Genomic DNA, 15,960 nt, shown 5'->3' on the forward strand with positions numbered 1-15,960 from the left:
CAATAGGTACACTACACAAGGTAAAAAAAAAAAACAAACAATAAAAGCACTTTTACATATATTCTCACACCTGGGATTGAACCACCCTCTTATCGAGCAAGAGCCCGTATCACTAACCAGTCGGCTACTTCGACCAGGAATCCCATGGTCATCTGCACTCTTTTGTACTAGTGATGTGCATTCCAGTTTTAAGTTCATGCAGGTGCGCCTACCGAGGGAATCACACGGACACTCAATTAGGTACACCGCCATTTTCAAGTGTACCTAATAACAGGCCACTTTATTAGGGAAATATCATGGTCAAAGGTCACAGGTATCAAGCTCTAGTCCTCGGGGCCGCATTCCAACATGTTTTCCAAGATTCCCTCGTTAAGTGCACCTGCGTGAAAAGTTTTAGCTCCTGCAGAACGTGAAAGGAGCTAAAACTTTTCACGCAGGTGCGTTTAACGAGGGTAACTTGGAAAACATATTGGAACGCGGCCCCTCAAGGACTGGAGGTCGACACCCCTGGTTAAGTGAAAAGTGCCACACCCGCCCTCACCCCCACTTTCTGATTGGCTGTTTGATCTGTGATGTCACCTGGACACTCCATTAGGTACACCGCCATTTTCAAGTGTACCTAATAACAAGCCACTTTATTAGGGAAATATCATGGTCAAAGGTCACAGGTGTCAAGCTCTAGTCCTCGGGGCCGCATTCCAACATGTTTTCCAAGATTCCCTCGTTAAGTGCACCTGCGTGAAAAGTTTTAGCTCCTGCAGAACGTGAAAGGAGCTAAAACTTTTCACGCAGGTGCGTTTAACGAGGGTAACTTGGAAAACATATTGGAACGCGGCCCCTCAAGGACTGGAGGTCGACACCCCTGGTTAAGTGAAAAGTGCCACACCCGCCCTCACCCCCACTTTCTGATTGGCTGTTTGATCTGTGATGTCACCTGGACACTCCATTAGGTACACCGCCATTTTCAAGTGTACCTAATAACAAGCCACTTTATTAGGGAAATATCATGGTCAAAGGTCACAGGTGTCAAGCTCTCGTCCTCGGGGCCGCATTCCAACATGTTTTCCAAGATTCCCTCGTTAAGTGCACCTGCGTGAAAAGTTTTAGCTCCTGCAGAACGTGAAAGGAGCTAAAACTTTTCACGCAGGTGCGTTTAACGAGGGTAACTTGGAAAACATATTGGAACGCGGCCCCTCAAGGACTGGAGGTCGACACCCCTGGTTAAGTGAAAAGTACCACACCCGCCCTCACCCCCACTTTCTGATTGGCTGTTTGATCTGTGATGTCACTTGGACACTCCATTAGGTACACCGCCATTTTCAAGTGTACCTAATAACAAGCCACTTTATTAGGGAAATATCATGGTCAAAGGTCACAGGTGTCAAGCTCTAGTCCTCGGGGCCGCATTCCAACATGTTTTCCAAGATTCCCTCGTTAAGTGCACCTGCGTGAAAACTTTTAGCTCCTGCAGAACGTGAAAGGAGCTAAAACTTTTCACGCAGGTGCGTTTAACGAGGGTAACTTGGAAAACATGTTGGAACGCGGCCCCTCGAGTACTGGAGGTCGACACCCCTGGTTTAAGTGAAAAGTGCCACACCCGCCCTCACCCCCACTTTCTGATTGGCTGTTTGAGCTGTGATGTCACTTGGACACTCCATTAGGTACACCGCCATTTTCAAGTGTACCTAATAACAGGCCACTTTATTAGGGAAATATCATGGTCAAAGGTCACAGGTGTCAAGCTCTGGTCCTCGGGGCCGCATTCCAACATGTTTTCCAAGATTCCCTCGTTAAGTGCACCTGCGTGAAAAGTTTTAGCTCCTGCAGAACGTGAAAATGACCAAATCTTTTCACGCAGGTGTGTTTAACGAGGGTAACTTGGAAAACATATTGGAACGCGGCCGCTCGAGGACTGGAGGTCGACACCCCTGGTTAAGTGAAAAGTGCCACACCCGCCCTCACCCCAAATTTCTGATTGGCTGTTTGATCTGTGACGTCACTTGGACACTCCATTAGGTACACCGCCTTTTTCAGGTGTTCCTAACACAGGCCAATTCATTAGGGAAAAATCATGGTCAAAGCTTAAATGAAAGTGAAAAGTGCCACACCCGCCCTCACCCCCACTTTCTGATTGGCTGTTTGATCTGTGACGTCATTCGGACACTCTTATTAGGTCTCGTTCACGACTCGTTCGTGAACGGGAAGTTACCTTGTTTTCTTCTTCGTTTTGATTTACGGCGAGGTGGCACCAGCTTCAATGCGCATTACCGACACCTACTGGTTGAAGTCATATGAACTGAAAAATCCTAAAGTGATTCGTTCACTCGTTCACTGAAGAAAAGTCGTTCTTTTGAACGTTGTCATAATTTAAGATTTTATTTCAGATTTTAATATAAATCTCTGTCAAATTAAAATACCTAACTGATAGACAAAGCATACATATTTACAGAATGTAAAGAAATCAATAACAAGTGTGTAATTGGGGATCTCATTTGACACAAGTCAAATTCATCGTGTGTCTGTGATCAGAGTTCACACCAGCCATTCACGGTTACGGATGAGTTGGGGCCTTTCCCAGCTGACTTGGGGCGAGTGGCGGTGTACACTCTGGAGTGGTCGCCAGCTAATCGCAGGGTAGTACATGCCATAGAGAATAATAAATCCAACCCTGCTGTGATGGCTCATACTATGATACTCGTACATACAGCTGCCTGTAAAAGTCACACAATGTGACCAAAATGGTGAACATGGCTAAGGCTCAACACAAACTCCCAAAAAAAGGAAACATGTTCCTCTGGCACATAATGAGGGATAAGGCTAAATCCATTTACTCACAAATGTGTCCACTTTTTGGAAACATAAATCAATCAAAATCGGCAAAGAGGTACTAGGAACATGACATGAGCACACAGTTTTATCTTGATGATAGAATTCGATAAAGAAGAAACTGGATGGCTTTGAGCAAGATACTGAGTTTGTCTCTCCTACGTACAAAGGAACAAGTTTCAACAAGTTCCAGCCAAACTCAAAGTGAAAGCGTTAAAACTCAAACTGAATAAATTCCGCAGTAGCTAATCGATCAGATGATGTCATGACTGATGCAGTGAGTAGTAGAATGTGTTGACTTTTTTTGTTAGTGGTTTAGTCCTGTTTGTTTCATGGGTGGAGGTCATTCTCTTCTATAGATTGAATTTCCCTTCTGGGCATCCCAAATTAGTAGTAGCTGTATTGTCTATACTAAGCGTGCAATTACAATGGGCAATTTGAATGGTACTGGACTTGGGTGCAAGACTTCCCTTCACTTTCTCTCCTCCACTGTCTTACAGTCACACCTATCTATATTCATGGTCCAATTTTAAAAACATTATTGGCGTCAAGTGGGCTCAAGCACAATACAAATGGCCTAGTGTGAACATGTCCTAAAATGTAGAATGAAACAATCATGCAGCTTATGGGCCATCATGGCTCCATCTGCTCAAACACAAGGGCAGCTGATCTGATCAAGGATCAACATTAGAAAAAGGCTTCAAATTCAAAGCATTTGGAAGAGAAACGATGATCCAACTTAATACTCGACGTGCCATAATGAAAGCTAAACAAGGCCGTTAACTGCTGTCAACATTCTGACATTAAAGCAAGGCCACAGCACCCAATAAAATTATGAAACTTGTAAAAAATAAAATAAAAATATTTCGTCCATCAAGGCAACCTCGTTGTCCAACTACAGATCGCAACACTTTTCAGGTAAGCTTCCGAAACACCAACGGAATGTTGCCCAATTCTAAATCGAAAAGAGTTCACGGTCCAAGATTCAACCTTCCACCAACTTTGAAAGAAAAACAAAAACTGCTTCAAGTTGTGCCTCGTCCTGCAAACAGACACGCCCGCATTTCATTTTAAAACAACAAAATCACGAAGACAAATATAAACAAAGTAAAAACATCATGATTGGAACCATCTTGGAAACATTCAGCGCTCAAAGAACATTGACATGGTCCTACAGCATCACAACAAATGCCTTTTTTGCTGAATTTAATAAGACGCCAAACAAAAGAATTATGCACTGAATTGAGAGTGGAAGGACTTTTTTGCGGGGTGTTGCAAGTTGGGGCACTTGTAGGTCAAGGTCGTGGTGCTTCACTTTTTGTATGACTTCCTCAAATTCTTTTTAGACTGCACCTGCTCACCAATCAATCTGGTTGGCACCTTAATTGTAGGGAGAGGGGGGAGTTATTACAGCATTACGGGTGTTGATTGAATTTGTTCTAAAACAGAACTAGTCTCTCCCTTGGTATGCTACCTCGGTCATCTCCGTCATCCACGTGGTAGGCATCCACAGAGCTTCTCCGCGAAGGGCTACAACATGGCTATACTCTCAGGGGTACAGTTGAGATGAGTGGACGTGCTGCTGCCCCCGGGCGACTTAAGACCCTTCGCAGCCCCGCTCAGCGTGGAGTCCCGGGCCCCGGGGCCCAAGATCACCCCGGAGCCATGGCGGAGACAGTGCTGCAGCCCGGTCATCATGGTCTCGCCGGTGACCGTGCCGAACTCATAGGTGAAGGTGCCGTAGAAGACCAGGATGTCCACGGTGAAGCCCCACTCGCAGATAGCTGCGGCGTGCTGGAGTGTGAAGCTCTCGTGCACAAAGAAGATGCCGCCTGGGAGAGGGAGCTTAAGGAGCAAGCAAGAGAAGGTAGCTGGAGCTGCTTGGCTGTTTCAAAAAGAAAAGTCAGCGGAAATAGACAAATCGTCTTGAGTGAGTGACAAGAAAAGGATACTGAGTATGAGGGACACCATAGCTCCGAGTGCCAGAGCCACGCGGAAGTGAGCCATCCAGTAGTCAAGGGCGGTGACGGCCACCCGATAGGTGAGCACGCACTGCAGGCACACAAAGAGCAGCCCCGCTGGGAAGGCCACGCCGGCGCCCACATAGTGAAGAGACTTGGCGTGGTCAACCTATCACACACGCGGGCCGGCATGCAACATCATGTTCGAAACATGGAGGTCAAGGTGAGGAGCGGGTAAATTTACCTGAAAGTTGCCCACCATGACCAGACCCACTGCGTTGATGCAGCCCGCCACCAGAGCGCAGGTGTTGACCCAACATCCGTGGCTATGCTCGATCACCTGGGCGTAGCGCAGAAGGCACACCATCAACACTGCGGAGAAGAAATGCACAGCACGTTGAGAAACAAACCTGAGAAAGGTTGGCGGTGGTTTCACTACTGGATGTGTTTTTCAAAATCAAGCAGAGAATGGTGGCCATTTATTCCCAGCAAAAGCGGTTATTTAGCGACAAACCGGAAACATTTGACCCGATGTCTACGTGAGTGCGAGAGCAGGTGGGAAGACCGCGTTACTCATACCACAACGGCCATACGGTCCAGTCGAGCAATGCATCTTTGCTGGCTTACTTTTATACTACATTAAATACTTGAATGTTTAAGATATGAATTAAAAGCAGTGGTGATCTGGCATGACAGGAGGAAGAGAAGTAATGGAGGAAGGCTGTGGAGGGTGAATGAAGGCGAGAGGGCAGCGGAGGGATGTCGGGGGAAGGAAACTGTATTCATTATTGATTTAGAGTACTCAGGCTATTTTAAGCCCCTCCGCAGCTCAAGACGCTGACATGGGCACTACGTACAAACGCACGCACACGCACGACAGCTATACAAGTAGATTAGCATCCGCACGTGTACACAGGAAATGATCTTTTTACCCAGGGTAGTTTCTCATTGATCCACCATCATTTAACGTGTCACCATTTTGATACAAAAGTGACAGTGCACTGACTCGATCGATTTTGATCTTGTGCCTCTTTTGACTAGCAAGTGCGTTTAAACCGAAAGCGGAAGGGCACAGCATAGCTCGTCTCCAATGCTAAGCGGAATTGTTACTTCATTGTGGTACGTTGTATATAGAATTTTGTGGGGGAGTTGATTGAATCCATTTTATGAACGCTGTAACATTATAAAATCGAAGTGCTATAAATACTTTCTGGATACTTTATCAAATATTCTGCCACTGAAGAAAATCACCGTCAGTTTTGACCGACGCTGTCCGAAAGGTCGTATTAAAATGTTCATAATTTGTTGCGGTGTAAAACTGTACTGCATCATAATCATCTCATATTTTGGTGACCTCAATTGAGAGTCAAATATTTTCAGAACAGCTTTTGGTATAATAATGAACATTGTTAGCAAAACCTTTTGGCCAATGTCAATGAAAACTGATCGAACGACAGTTGTAAATAAAGAATGTTTATTACAGGTCTTGTATTGAAATTTATTACATTGAGGCTGGTCGGTGTATGGCCCTACTGGATGTAGACTACACTCAAGTGGAAGGTGACATCATTACGTTACCATCGACCAGGTAAAAAAAAAAAAATACAGTAAGTTGTTTTTGCAGCTATTTTGGGCAAGTGTTGCCAAATTAGGTATTTTTTAGAACCTTTGTTTCAGGTTAGAAGTGTTTTATGTTAGCGCACCAACACAATAATGCATTAATAATGACACATTATTGTATGTGATAAAAAAAAAAAAAAAGGCCCGCCCGAGGAAACAGAGCATCTTTTGAAAGACACAAGTTTTGTCAAGCACAGCATGACACGGACAACCTGCATTGGCATGTTTTGTGTTTGGTTGATTTCAGCGAAGATCTTACCCATGAAGGCTCCAACATTGCCAATGAGGCTAAACAGGCAGCTTTCGGGAGGGTAAGAACCACATTTACTGCAAAACATGAAGACAAAATGGGGTGTTAACAACATTTCACATCAGTGCAGCAACTACTGATTATTTTAATAACCAATTAATCCATCGACTCTTTTATCGATTCGTCGATGAACCTGACCAAATTAAACATGTTTTAATTTACATCCCTTTATTACAAAATACGACATTATTTCAAAACCAAAGTGCAAAAAACAAATTATGATTAATGCTTTGGTTGATCATATGTTGGAAAAGTAATTTTTTTTATTTAACACAAAGCTTATTCCGCTTTCATAGAGTACAGAGATTGGATATTTTATTTACTGTTGTTGAGGGATTTTGAGGATGTGAACATACCAAAAAAATATATATTAGCAATTAAAACATTATCTAAAATACAATTGATTAGTTTAATAATCGATTAGTTGTGGATTAATCAATTACACGTCACACTAATTGACTTATAAAGGCTCTGGCCACAGTTGCAGTTTGGTTAAAATTGGCAAACCAAAAAATAGATTTGTCAGCCCATGCTTTTTTCACCCAGCAACATGACCTCATTAGCACTGCTATACAGCCTCCATCCTGACTCCGATTAATACTACCTCTGAAGTGGTAGGTTTCCTCTCGACTCCTTCACACTGAACATCACCATGGAAAAGGCTGGAACACTTTTTTTTTTTTTTTTTAGATCATTGCCTGGATAAATCCCTGAGCACCTTGCGATGACTTTTCGTACATTTCTGATGACATATGAGGTTTTGCAAAGAGCGAATCAATTATGTCACTGTGTGCTTTTCTAGGTCTGTGGGCCACATGGTGGCGAAGTTGAAGAAGGTTAATGAGGTAGAAGAGGACACCTGATGAGGGGGATGTCCTGGATAGTGCAACAGGTCTTAGGAAAGCCTGGTCGGAGCAGCTCCTCTGTGCATGTTACATTGTAGGTCCTGCAGGCATGACACGGGACAGCTCATAGTGAATAATTCTAGAATCTGAGATGTGACAGCATGTGGGCACTTTTCTCAAATGAAATAAGGATTACTCGCCAGTTCTCCACAGGACAAACGTGGTGATTCATTACAGCCATGGCGTACCTGCGGAGTAAACAACACGATTTCAAGAAAATTATGACAAGAGGTTACTCACGGCAGTTCAACTAAACGTGTTGTATATTTTTGGTGAGCAGCAGCAGCAGCAGCAAATTAATATCGTGATTCACGGGTTGTTCTTTGCGCACAGTGCATCACGGGTCGTTGACCTTTTCAAAGCTGAGAGCCACGTACTTGTTGATGCGAAGGGCTTTCTCACTTGTGAAAACACACATTTGATCAAATAACCTTTAATATCTCTTTATTATATGCTAACAATACGTGAAGACACCCATCATGTTAATTATTTGTGACAATATTTTGGTAACGAATCTTTTTCAAGCAATCATGTCTAGAATATTTGTTAGAGGTAAACAATTTTCATGCAAACCCACGGGCTACTCATGAGGTTCTTCTGGTGGCCCGTGAACACGTGACCCGTGCACTACATGCAGTGCTGCTTCCAAACACCAGGGTGAGCCATTGACACCAGAGCATGTGCTATTAGTTCTTTGGGTAATCGATGACAAGGGGGTCCCTTTGTACTTTGTGCAGCGGTGTAAAACACAACAAGACTCACAAGAAGGCACGTTCGCCAAGCAATCTTAATGATGGGGTCACGTAGAAAATGAGCTATCCTGAACATTTTAGTCCATATACTTTGTGTAAAAGAGGTTTCTGAGAGACGGTTGAGGACACATGATAAGGTTTGAAGGCAGACGTGCACCACTCACACGATCCATATTCCCGTGATGGAGAAGGCAGACAGGCTGACCGGCAGGACGATCCAGGCAGTCATTGGGCTGGCAGTGAGCTGGCTTTGTCCCAAGCATGTGGTGAGAGGGCGGCTACAAGTCAGGGCGGCGGCACGACACGGGGAGCAGATGGGGTCAGGTGGGTTTGCGGGGTCACTAACACATGGGGGAACACACAGGGAGGGGGAGGGGGGGTACAAAAGGACAGAAGGACGCGTCTGCTCCAGGAAGCCCGCCTTCAGCCTGATAGAGGAAACAATAACATGCTTTTACAGCATTGACCGGTGTACAACTGCACTCTACCGTACTTTTGACTTTGTCATGTAAAATTGTAATGTAATCAAAAGACGTTTTCGTCTAAATATTTGCTGCAGCTCTTGTATATTTTGTTTCATATTTTGAAAAAGTTGGAGCAGGTCAGTGTATATATAAGTTGTTCGACAAACTGATTTGCTTTCTTCCTACATACACGGACGTGATAAAATCGTGACCTGGGTTCGCACAGAAAAACACTTTTCAAGCAGATTAGCTATCAACACTCCCTCAGTGGGATACAAGAACACTGGTATGGCTGGCTTCTTGTGCTCCAAAGAGCAAAGCATCGCACATATTCATTCGATCTAGTGTGCAGTCAGTGTCTCAGAGCTTGAAGTGGCCAAACCAGAATCTCTGTTTATTTTCTACCTTGTTACTATTGTCAGCAAAAGCTGATGTTTACACAGAAACCTAGCAAGTCTGTGAAAATATTTTACAACTTTCGTGCCCATGATGAGGGCAAGAGTTATCGATATCGTCAACATAGTGACTTGGTCACCAGGTCTCTCTGACCGCACTAGCAACACATCTAGCAACTATAAGTGATGTTATTCGAGACTCCTAAAAACTTAAACTCCTTCCTGCGCTGGAGATGTTCACCCTTCTTCCTCCAGACTGCAAATGAACGGTGCTTGTGTGAAGCCACCAGAGGCTGACACAGGATGTCTCATTTTACATGACCTTTACCAACTTTCCCCTTGGAGAAAGGGTCTTGGTTTCCAAGGACATGTCTCACTGACATTTAAGTACCTAACTAAGTACAGTTTTTTTTTAACTGTAGTTTGTTGGCTGGAGATGTTAAGTATGTGTACTTTGACACTTCATTTGTGTTGTAATCTTGCAGGTTATTCCAAACCCTTCTGTAAATACAGCTTTTGCTGAGTAATTACTCTCTGTAAACATTGAGCAACACTTCTCAAGGATAGTTATTTCCCCCACAACATCAGACATACTTGGTTACAAAATAAGAGTAAAATCACGAGATCGTAGGACACATTGATAGTAGGAAAAGAAATTCATTGATGTTTTCAGGAATGACTTCTACCTGTCTCTGATATATTTGAGGGGAAACTCCTCTATAGTCCCACATACCGCACCAATCAAAACCCTTACATGATTAAAACTGTCTAGCGCTCTGCCTTTATAAAAATGAAATCCATACATACCCACAACAACTCCATCTGACTTTCTTTACGGTTTGGGGGCCTAAATGAACTAATGATCGCTTTCTCTTCCATATCATTGTCAATTCCAAAGTGACATAGATGACTAGCATGCAGCGTCAGAGACATATGACACTGCAGAGGAGAAGCATAGATCCTGCATACAAGCATCGCGGAGTGTGCATGTCCTTATTTATTTGTGTTGGGGGGGAGCAGGAACAGTACAGTGCAACTCGGAGCCGACCCGGGCTAACTATACATCCAGCACCACATGGGTTGGCTCACACAAGAGACGCAAGTTAATTTCGTGAAAGGTAAACGTGAGTGCAGCCCGGGTAAAAATATTCTTCAATTGTCCCGTCTGCTCAAATGAACCGCGCAACTGTTAGCAGCGTTAGCTTGACATCGCCAGTTCTACTGGGTGCACTTTGCCGGCTGGTCTTTACGATTGCCCGCATCTCCATTCCCGTTAACCTTCGCAACGAGCCGCTCATACAGTAAAGGACAAGTATGCTGATAGGTTAACAAAAGCAAAATGTGTATTCATGATCATGAATTTGTACATACCACCCGCCTGCAAGACCCTCGCTGCACACCAACAACCTTGGTTATCCCTTTAGAAATGTGCTCTCCCGTCATCAATGAAGCGTGCCACAAACCAGCTTCCGTTTGATCATTTTCAGAATAAGACTTCCATGTTTATCTGATTTTTTATTTTTCGAAAACGAACGAGAGGACCTCACGATATACATAAGCAGTCTTACTTCATACATTTGTAACATTAACTTCTCTAAGATTACGCATCGCATGCCTTGGGGAGCGATCGTCTCCTGAGTTTGAAGTTGGCAGCTAGGACTGTAACTATTAATGGCCTTAAGAGTAACAGTTTTGCCAGAGCTTTTATTTGTATAGAATCGCACGTGAGCTGGACGGCGTTGTAATATGTAACTTGACTCTCATGGTCCGGCCCTCAAAACTGTGGGCTACTTCTACTTCTGCATTATCTGGAAGAAAAACAGCCGACTAAAAAACTGTGTGTGGTGGGGTGGGGGTGGGGGGGTCATCACAAAACATAAACATAAACAAAAAAGTTAAAATGATTTATCGCTTTCTCTTTTGTATAAACTGTATCACCAAACCCTGCCATTCTGACAGTGGTTTGGTGACTTTTTAAATGCCCTGCAGCACCACTCTTAATAGTTGCATTATTGACCTTTTTTATTCCGTCAACAGACATAAAAACAAAACTTGAAAACATATTACATATAACTTAAAAATTAAATCATAAAGTCAGCTTGGACAGGCTCCAGCTCAGCCATTACATTATAACGGATCTATAATGGAGAATGGCTGGATCTCATCTGTCACGTTACTTTATATGTTGCATTATTTTTATTTTGTCCTTCCTGCGGGTTGCAATGCAAACCCATTTACGTTCTTATTATAACACAGTACGTTCTTAAATCTGGTGTCTCTTCTTAATTTATATTCTGAATTGTTTTACATGGTTTGCTAAGTTGATTAACGCTGCTAGTCTAGAATGTCCTTGCATAGTGCCATCTCTTCTCTGGCTGCACTTGGGCAACAATCTGATGTGCAATATAAGTATCTGGTGCCAATACAAGTACATCCATCTAGAATCAATTTTATAAAGTACTAATCTTCATTAGCGTCACGAGTGCGCAATAAAGCCTATCCCAGCTAATTTGGTGAATAAACTTAACAATTTACACTCACAATAGACAGTTAAGAGTCTTTAATGAATCTAACTTGCATGGTTTGGGAATGTGGCAAGAAGTACCCAGCGAAAACTCACGCAAGCACGGAAGAGAACAAGCAAATGCTTTCAACCACCCAGATGCTCAGTATGATACTTGCCAGGAAAAACAATGGATTATGTTATAAAGGACCTTTGCTTAATTTAACTCTTAACAATGGAGCACCCACCCCCAATGTGGACATATAGAGGGGCTTACTATCTTAATCCTCTTGTAGTACGTATGTATCTGCTGTCTTAGTTCGAGGGAGGCAGAAACCTTGCATTGGGCTGAACCGCCAAGAATGTAAAGATTTAGTCTTCTAATTAACTATGAATGATTCATAATCGCTGAACTCACCATTGTGTGAAATCTCACAATAAAAGTGTTTGATTATGAATTTCTTTGTGTAATTTAAGACAGCTGCAAAAAGGTTCACATACTTTTATTCTATGTTCACATAGTTCTCCTTAAATCACCTATTCAATCAATGCTGAGTCTAAATGATCGTTTATGTACGTATGTCCTGATGCATTTGTTCAGATATGCCAACCTGTCCACATTACCTCAGCCGGGGAGATCAACAGGGGATAATGCTATTTAGATGTCCTGTAAGCACATGGATCCTCTCAGTCAGCAACATTAATGGGGCCATGAGGCATCCTGCTTAGATCTTCCATGCTTAGGTAAAAGGCTGTTTGACAGAAGGAATGCTGGCAGCTTGTGTCAACCGACATGGGGAGCACTGGCAAGATGTTCCAGTTCTTCAACAGGAGACAAAGTCTCTTCCCTAACTACAAAGTCACAGGTTGTGACGTTAATCGGAGATCTTCAGAGATTGTTTATCCGTCGGCAAAGGAGAGCTGTGTGAGGACATGGAACTCCATGCAAGAGCTGAGCAAAGACATCTACGACATCTACGCCGAATATGAAGACGAAGATGATGATGCCCAGCAGGGCCCCTCCAAGCACATTTCCCTATCCAAGAATTATATGATCAACATCAATGTAGGTGGGATGCCCTTCCAAATTGCCTACAAGATGGCAGCGAGGTACCCCAAGACCAGAATTGGACGACTGGCCACTTACACCGACCACAACATGAAAGTGGACCTGTGCGATGACTACAATGTGACCAACAACGAGTTCTTCTTTGACAGAGACCCCGAAATCTTTCACAGCATCTTCAATTTCTACCGGACCGGTGTGCTGTGGATCAAGGACGAGCTGTGCCCCCGCAACTTCCTGGAGGAGATCAACTACTGGGGGGTCAGGATCAAGAACACCCACCGCTGCTGCCGCATCTCCTTTGAGGAAAGACAGGACGAGCTGAACGAGCAGCTGAAGATCCAGAGAGAGCTGGAAGCCGAGGTGGAGATCGAGGAGAACGAATCGCTCTTTCAAGATATGTTCATGGGCCAAAGGCGCCGAACCATTTGGAACTTGATGGAGAAGCCGTTTTCTTCCGTCATGGCCAAGTTGATGGCGGTGACTTCCAGTCTCTTTGTCCTGATCTCGCTGGTGGCCATGACGCTGAACACAGTCGAGGAGATGCAGTACAGAGCTCATATGGGACAGCTCAGTGGAAAGACTTACTGGGAGTACGTGGAATCCATGTGCATCGCCTTCTTCACCATGGAGTACCTGCTGCGCCTGATATCCACCCCAGACCTCAAAGCCTTCGGCAGGAGCGTGCTCAACACGGTGGACCTGATAGCCATCCTGCCTCTGTATCTCCAGGCCATTCTGGAATTCTTTGACAACAAGGAAAATTACATGAAGCACGAGGCCGACATGCAGGCCGTGGGCCAGGTGGGAAAGCTCGGACAGGTCTTGCGCATCATGAGACTGATGCGGATCTTTCGTATTTTGAAGCTGGCCCGACACTCCACGGGCCTGCGGGCGTTCGGCTTCACTCTGCGCCAGTGCTACCAGCAAGTCGGCTGCCTGTTTCTTTTCATCACCATGGGGATCTTCAGCTTCTCTGCTATGGTTTACACTGTGGAGCATGACATGCCCCAAACAAACTTCACCAGCATTCCTCATGCGTGGTGGTGGGCATCTGTAAGTATGTCTTCATAAAGTTGTGAGGTGCAGTGGAATCTGTCTCAAAAATAGGCTAATTAGCCCCCTTTTTCCAACAACGAGGCTTCAAAATTCATTCACCTGTTTTGTGACTAAACTTACTTGAGGAATAAGTGACGCCTAAATGTGTAACCAAATCCCAGACGATGCCCTCTTCAGTTAATCGACTGACACATTCTATCCAAACGTGCGAGTCGGTCACAAAAATAAGTGCCTGACACAGCTCTACAATAAGATGCATCATTTGTTTGTAGTATGTTTTTAAGTGCAGATTGCAGAGTGCGTTGAACCTGCACTCAGCCACCACTTCAATGCCATCCATCCATCCATCCATCCATCCATCCATCCATCCATCCATCCATCCCCATACAGTATCTGTCTTTAATAGAGTGACTTGCAGACTTCTGGGGGTGAAGGGTAGAAAACATGTAGTATATGCAAATAGCAATCACACACACGTACATTCACACGCACATTCACACGCATGATACACACACACATCCTAGCATGCATGTTTTTGGAATGTAGCAGAAAACCTATGCAAGCACAGGGAGAACAAGCAAATGCCATATGACCAGACTAAATTTAAGGTGCTTCTTAGAAGACTGTTCTGCATAAAAGTAGAATTTATAAGGATGTATATGGTATTTAAGAAGTTGCTAAAACATATCTTAAACAAGTCAGCAAAATACAGTTGAAACACTTCCTGTTCCTCATAATGATCGTGACTGCTCTCCCCTGACAATTGTGCAGGTCAGCATCTCCACGGTGGGCTACGGCGATGTTTACCCGGAGACCATCCTGGGTCGCCTCTTTGCTTTCATCTGCATCGCTTTCGGAATCATCCTCAACGGTTTACCCATATCCATCCTCTTCAACAAGTTCTCAGACTACTACTCCAAACTCAAGTCCAATCAGTACACAGCCTCCCTCAAGAATAGAGGAAAAGTGAGATTCGCCAAGAGGACCGTGCAGAAGCTAAACGACTGCTTTGGAAACAACCACTTCCATGCGAACTGAAGTAATTGTACTCTGTAACATATTTGTGGAGTGTCATATTCTCTACTTTGCTGCCTTAACAAACCCGACTAGAGGCCTGATGCTTGATCGAAACCTCTTAGCAGCATAATAGATCAAAGTTGGCTGAAGATTAAATACCTGACCAGTCTCATCAACATTTGCTTTTGGAAGCAGAAACGTTTTTAAATAAATCACCATAAAACAGAAAATTAACATGGACATAAATATATGGTTGATTATTACAGCTATTTATACTCCTACGGCAATAATCCGACCCGCCATATCATTTTATGTGGCCCCGCAAAGGCAAATCATATGTGTGCGCTCAATGTTTCCTAGTATAACTAAACTGTAAATTGTCTTTAATAAACGAGATATTGTAATGAATTTTTGTTTCAATCCCACTTTCAAAATAAATCATAAAATTGCTGACTTTTTTTTTTTTTTTTACTAAATTCTGTTGTGCATATGTGATAATTTGAGTGGCCATCCATTTCTATTTAATTCAATAATGGCCCCACGAGAGAAACCATCACTACGATTTGGCCCACAACAAAACGGAGTTTGACACCCCTGGTCTGAAAGAATGGATGTCCCTACAAAGTCGAGTACCCAGAGAACACAGGCAAGTATGGTGAGAACATGGAAACATTTGCAATCGTTCTGTCCTTAAGAAGCGGTTGTTGGCCACAACTTCTGTGCAGACTCACCTACCAACACAACTCCAACTTCTGAAATCACTTGCCCCCTAAGGGAACACATACAACACAAAGATACCACGTTACCTACTGTAATTACTCTGTAAAAATATATCTTTATATCTTCATTCTCTTTGATTAGGTTTTTGGATATAGAAAATGAATGAATGGATATTATACAGTGTGTTCTTTACTTAAAGAACATTTTAGAACTTTTTTGCGGGGCTGGAATATAATAATAGTATTTGAATAAAATTCAAAAGGTTAAACTGGTTTGAGTAATGTAGGTAACTAAAAAATGGAGAAAAGTAAAATATTTCCAGTAAACGTCCAGAAGGTGGCAGCACGTTGACAATGCCATGT

General features: G+C 43.5%; 2 protein-coding genes and 1 long non-coding RNA gene across 4 annotated transcripts; 2 read left to right on the forward strand and 1 right to left on the reverse strand.

Moving 5' to 3' along the window:
- Nucleotides 1–2,360: 2,360 nt before the first annotated feature.
- On the reverse strand, nt 2,361–10,685 carry LOC119126627 (transmembrane protein 150A-like). Of its 2 annotated transcripts, XR_005098668.1 has the most exons (9): nt 10,605–10,685; nt 8,539–8,802; nt 7,763–7,810; nt 7,577–7,663; nt 6,667–6,734; nt 5,032–5,159; nt 4,779–4,956; nt 4,301–4,658; nt 2,361–4,206 (listed from the first exon to the last, which is right to left on the reverse strand). XR_005098668.1 is itself a non-coding variant. In XM_037257882.1 (8 exons), the coding sequence occupies exons 2-8, from the start codon at nt 8,601–8,603 to the stop codon at nt 4,357–4,359; spliced, it is 876 nt and encodes a 291-aa protein (XP_037113777.1). In that variant the 5' UTR covers nt 8,604–8,802; nt 10,605–10,685; the 3' UTR covers nt 2,361–4,356. The 2 variants fall into 2 exon arrangements, 1 of the variants encoding a protein (XP_037113777.1); XM_037257882.1 differs by having other exon boundaries at nt 2,361–4,658.
- Nucleotides 5,785–7,604, forward strand: LOC119126646. The gene is made up of 3 exons (XR_005098674.1): nt 5,785–5,906; nt 6,271–6,375; nt 7,520–7,604. It is a non-coding gene; the product is annotated as an uncharacterized LOC119126646 (long non-coding RNA).
- A 962-nt stretch (nt 10,686–11,647) lies between the features above and the next one.
- LOC119126607 (potassium voltage-gated channel subfamily V member 2-like) lies at nt 11,648–15,641 on the forward strand. The gene is made up of 2 exons (XM_037257851.1): nt 11,648–13,858; nt 14,633–15,641. The coding sequence occupies exons 1-2, from the start codon at nt 12,530–12,532 to the stop codon at nt 14,897–14,899; spliced, it is 1,596 nt and encodes a 531-aa protein (XP_037113746.1). The 5' UTR covers nt 11,648–12,529; the 3' UTR covers nt 14,900–15,641.
- Nucleotides 15,642–15,960: the final 319 nt, after the last annotated feature.

This window comes from Syngnathus acus, chromosome 9 (genome assembly GCF_901709675.1).
Source record: "Syngnathus acus chromosome 9, fSynAcu1.2, whole genome shotgun sequence".
Classification (NCBI taxonomy): domain Eukaryota; kingdom Metazoa; phylum Chordata; class Actinopteri; order Syngnathiformes; family Syngnathidae; genus Syngnathus; species Syngnathus acus.

What these genes read in the sequence shown, in the direction of transcription:
- LOC119126607 (XM_037257851.1), top strand. Translation starts at nt 12,530, where the DNA reads ATGGGGAGCACTGGCAAGATGTTCCAGTTCTTCAACAGGAGACAAAGT. An exon ending in ATGCGTGGTGGTGGGCATCT is followed by an intron (nt 13,859 to 14,632) that starts GTAAGTATGTCT and finishes ACAATTGTGCAG; the next exon opens with GTCAGCATCTCCACGGTGGG.
- LOC119126627 (XM_037257882.1), bottom strand. Translation starts at nt 8,603, where the DNA reads ATGACTGCCTGGATCGTCCTGCCGGTCAGCCTGTCTGCCTTCTCCATC. An exon ending in TCATGGTGGGCAACTTTCAG is followed by an intron (nt 4,957 to 5,031) that starts GTAAATTTACCC and finishes CGTGTGTGATAG; the next exon opens with GTTGACCACGCCAAGTCTCT. An exon ending in TATGGTGTCCCTCATACTCA is followed by an intron (nt 4,659 to 4,778) that starts GTATCCTTTTCT and finishes TCCCTCTCCCAG; the next exon opens with GCGGCATCTTCTTTGTGCAC.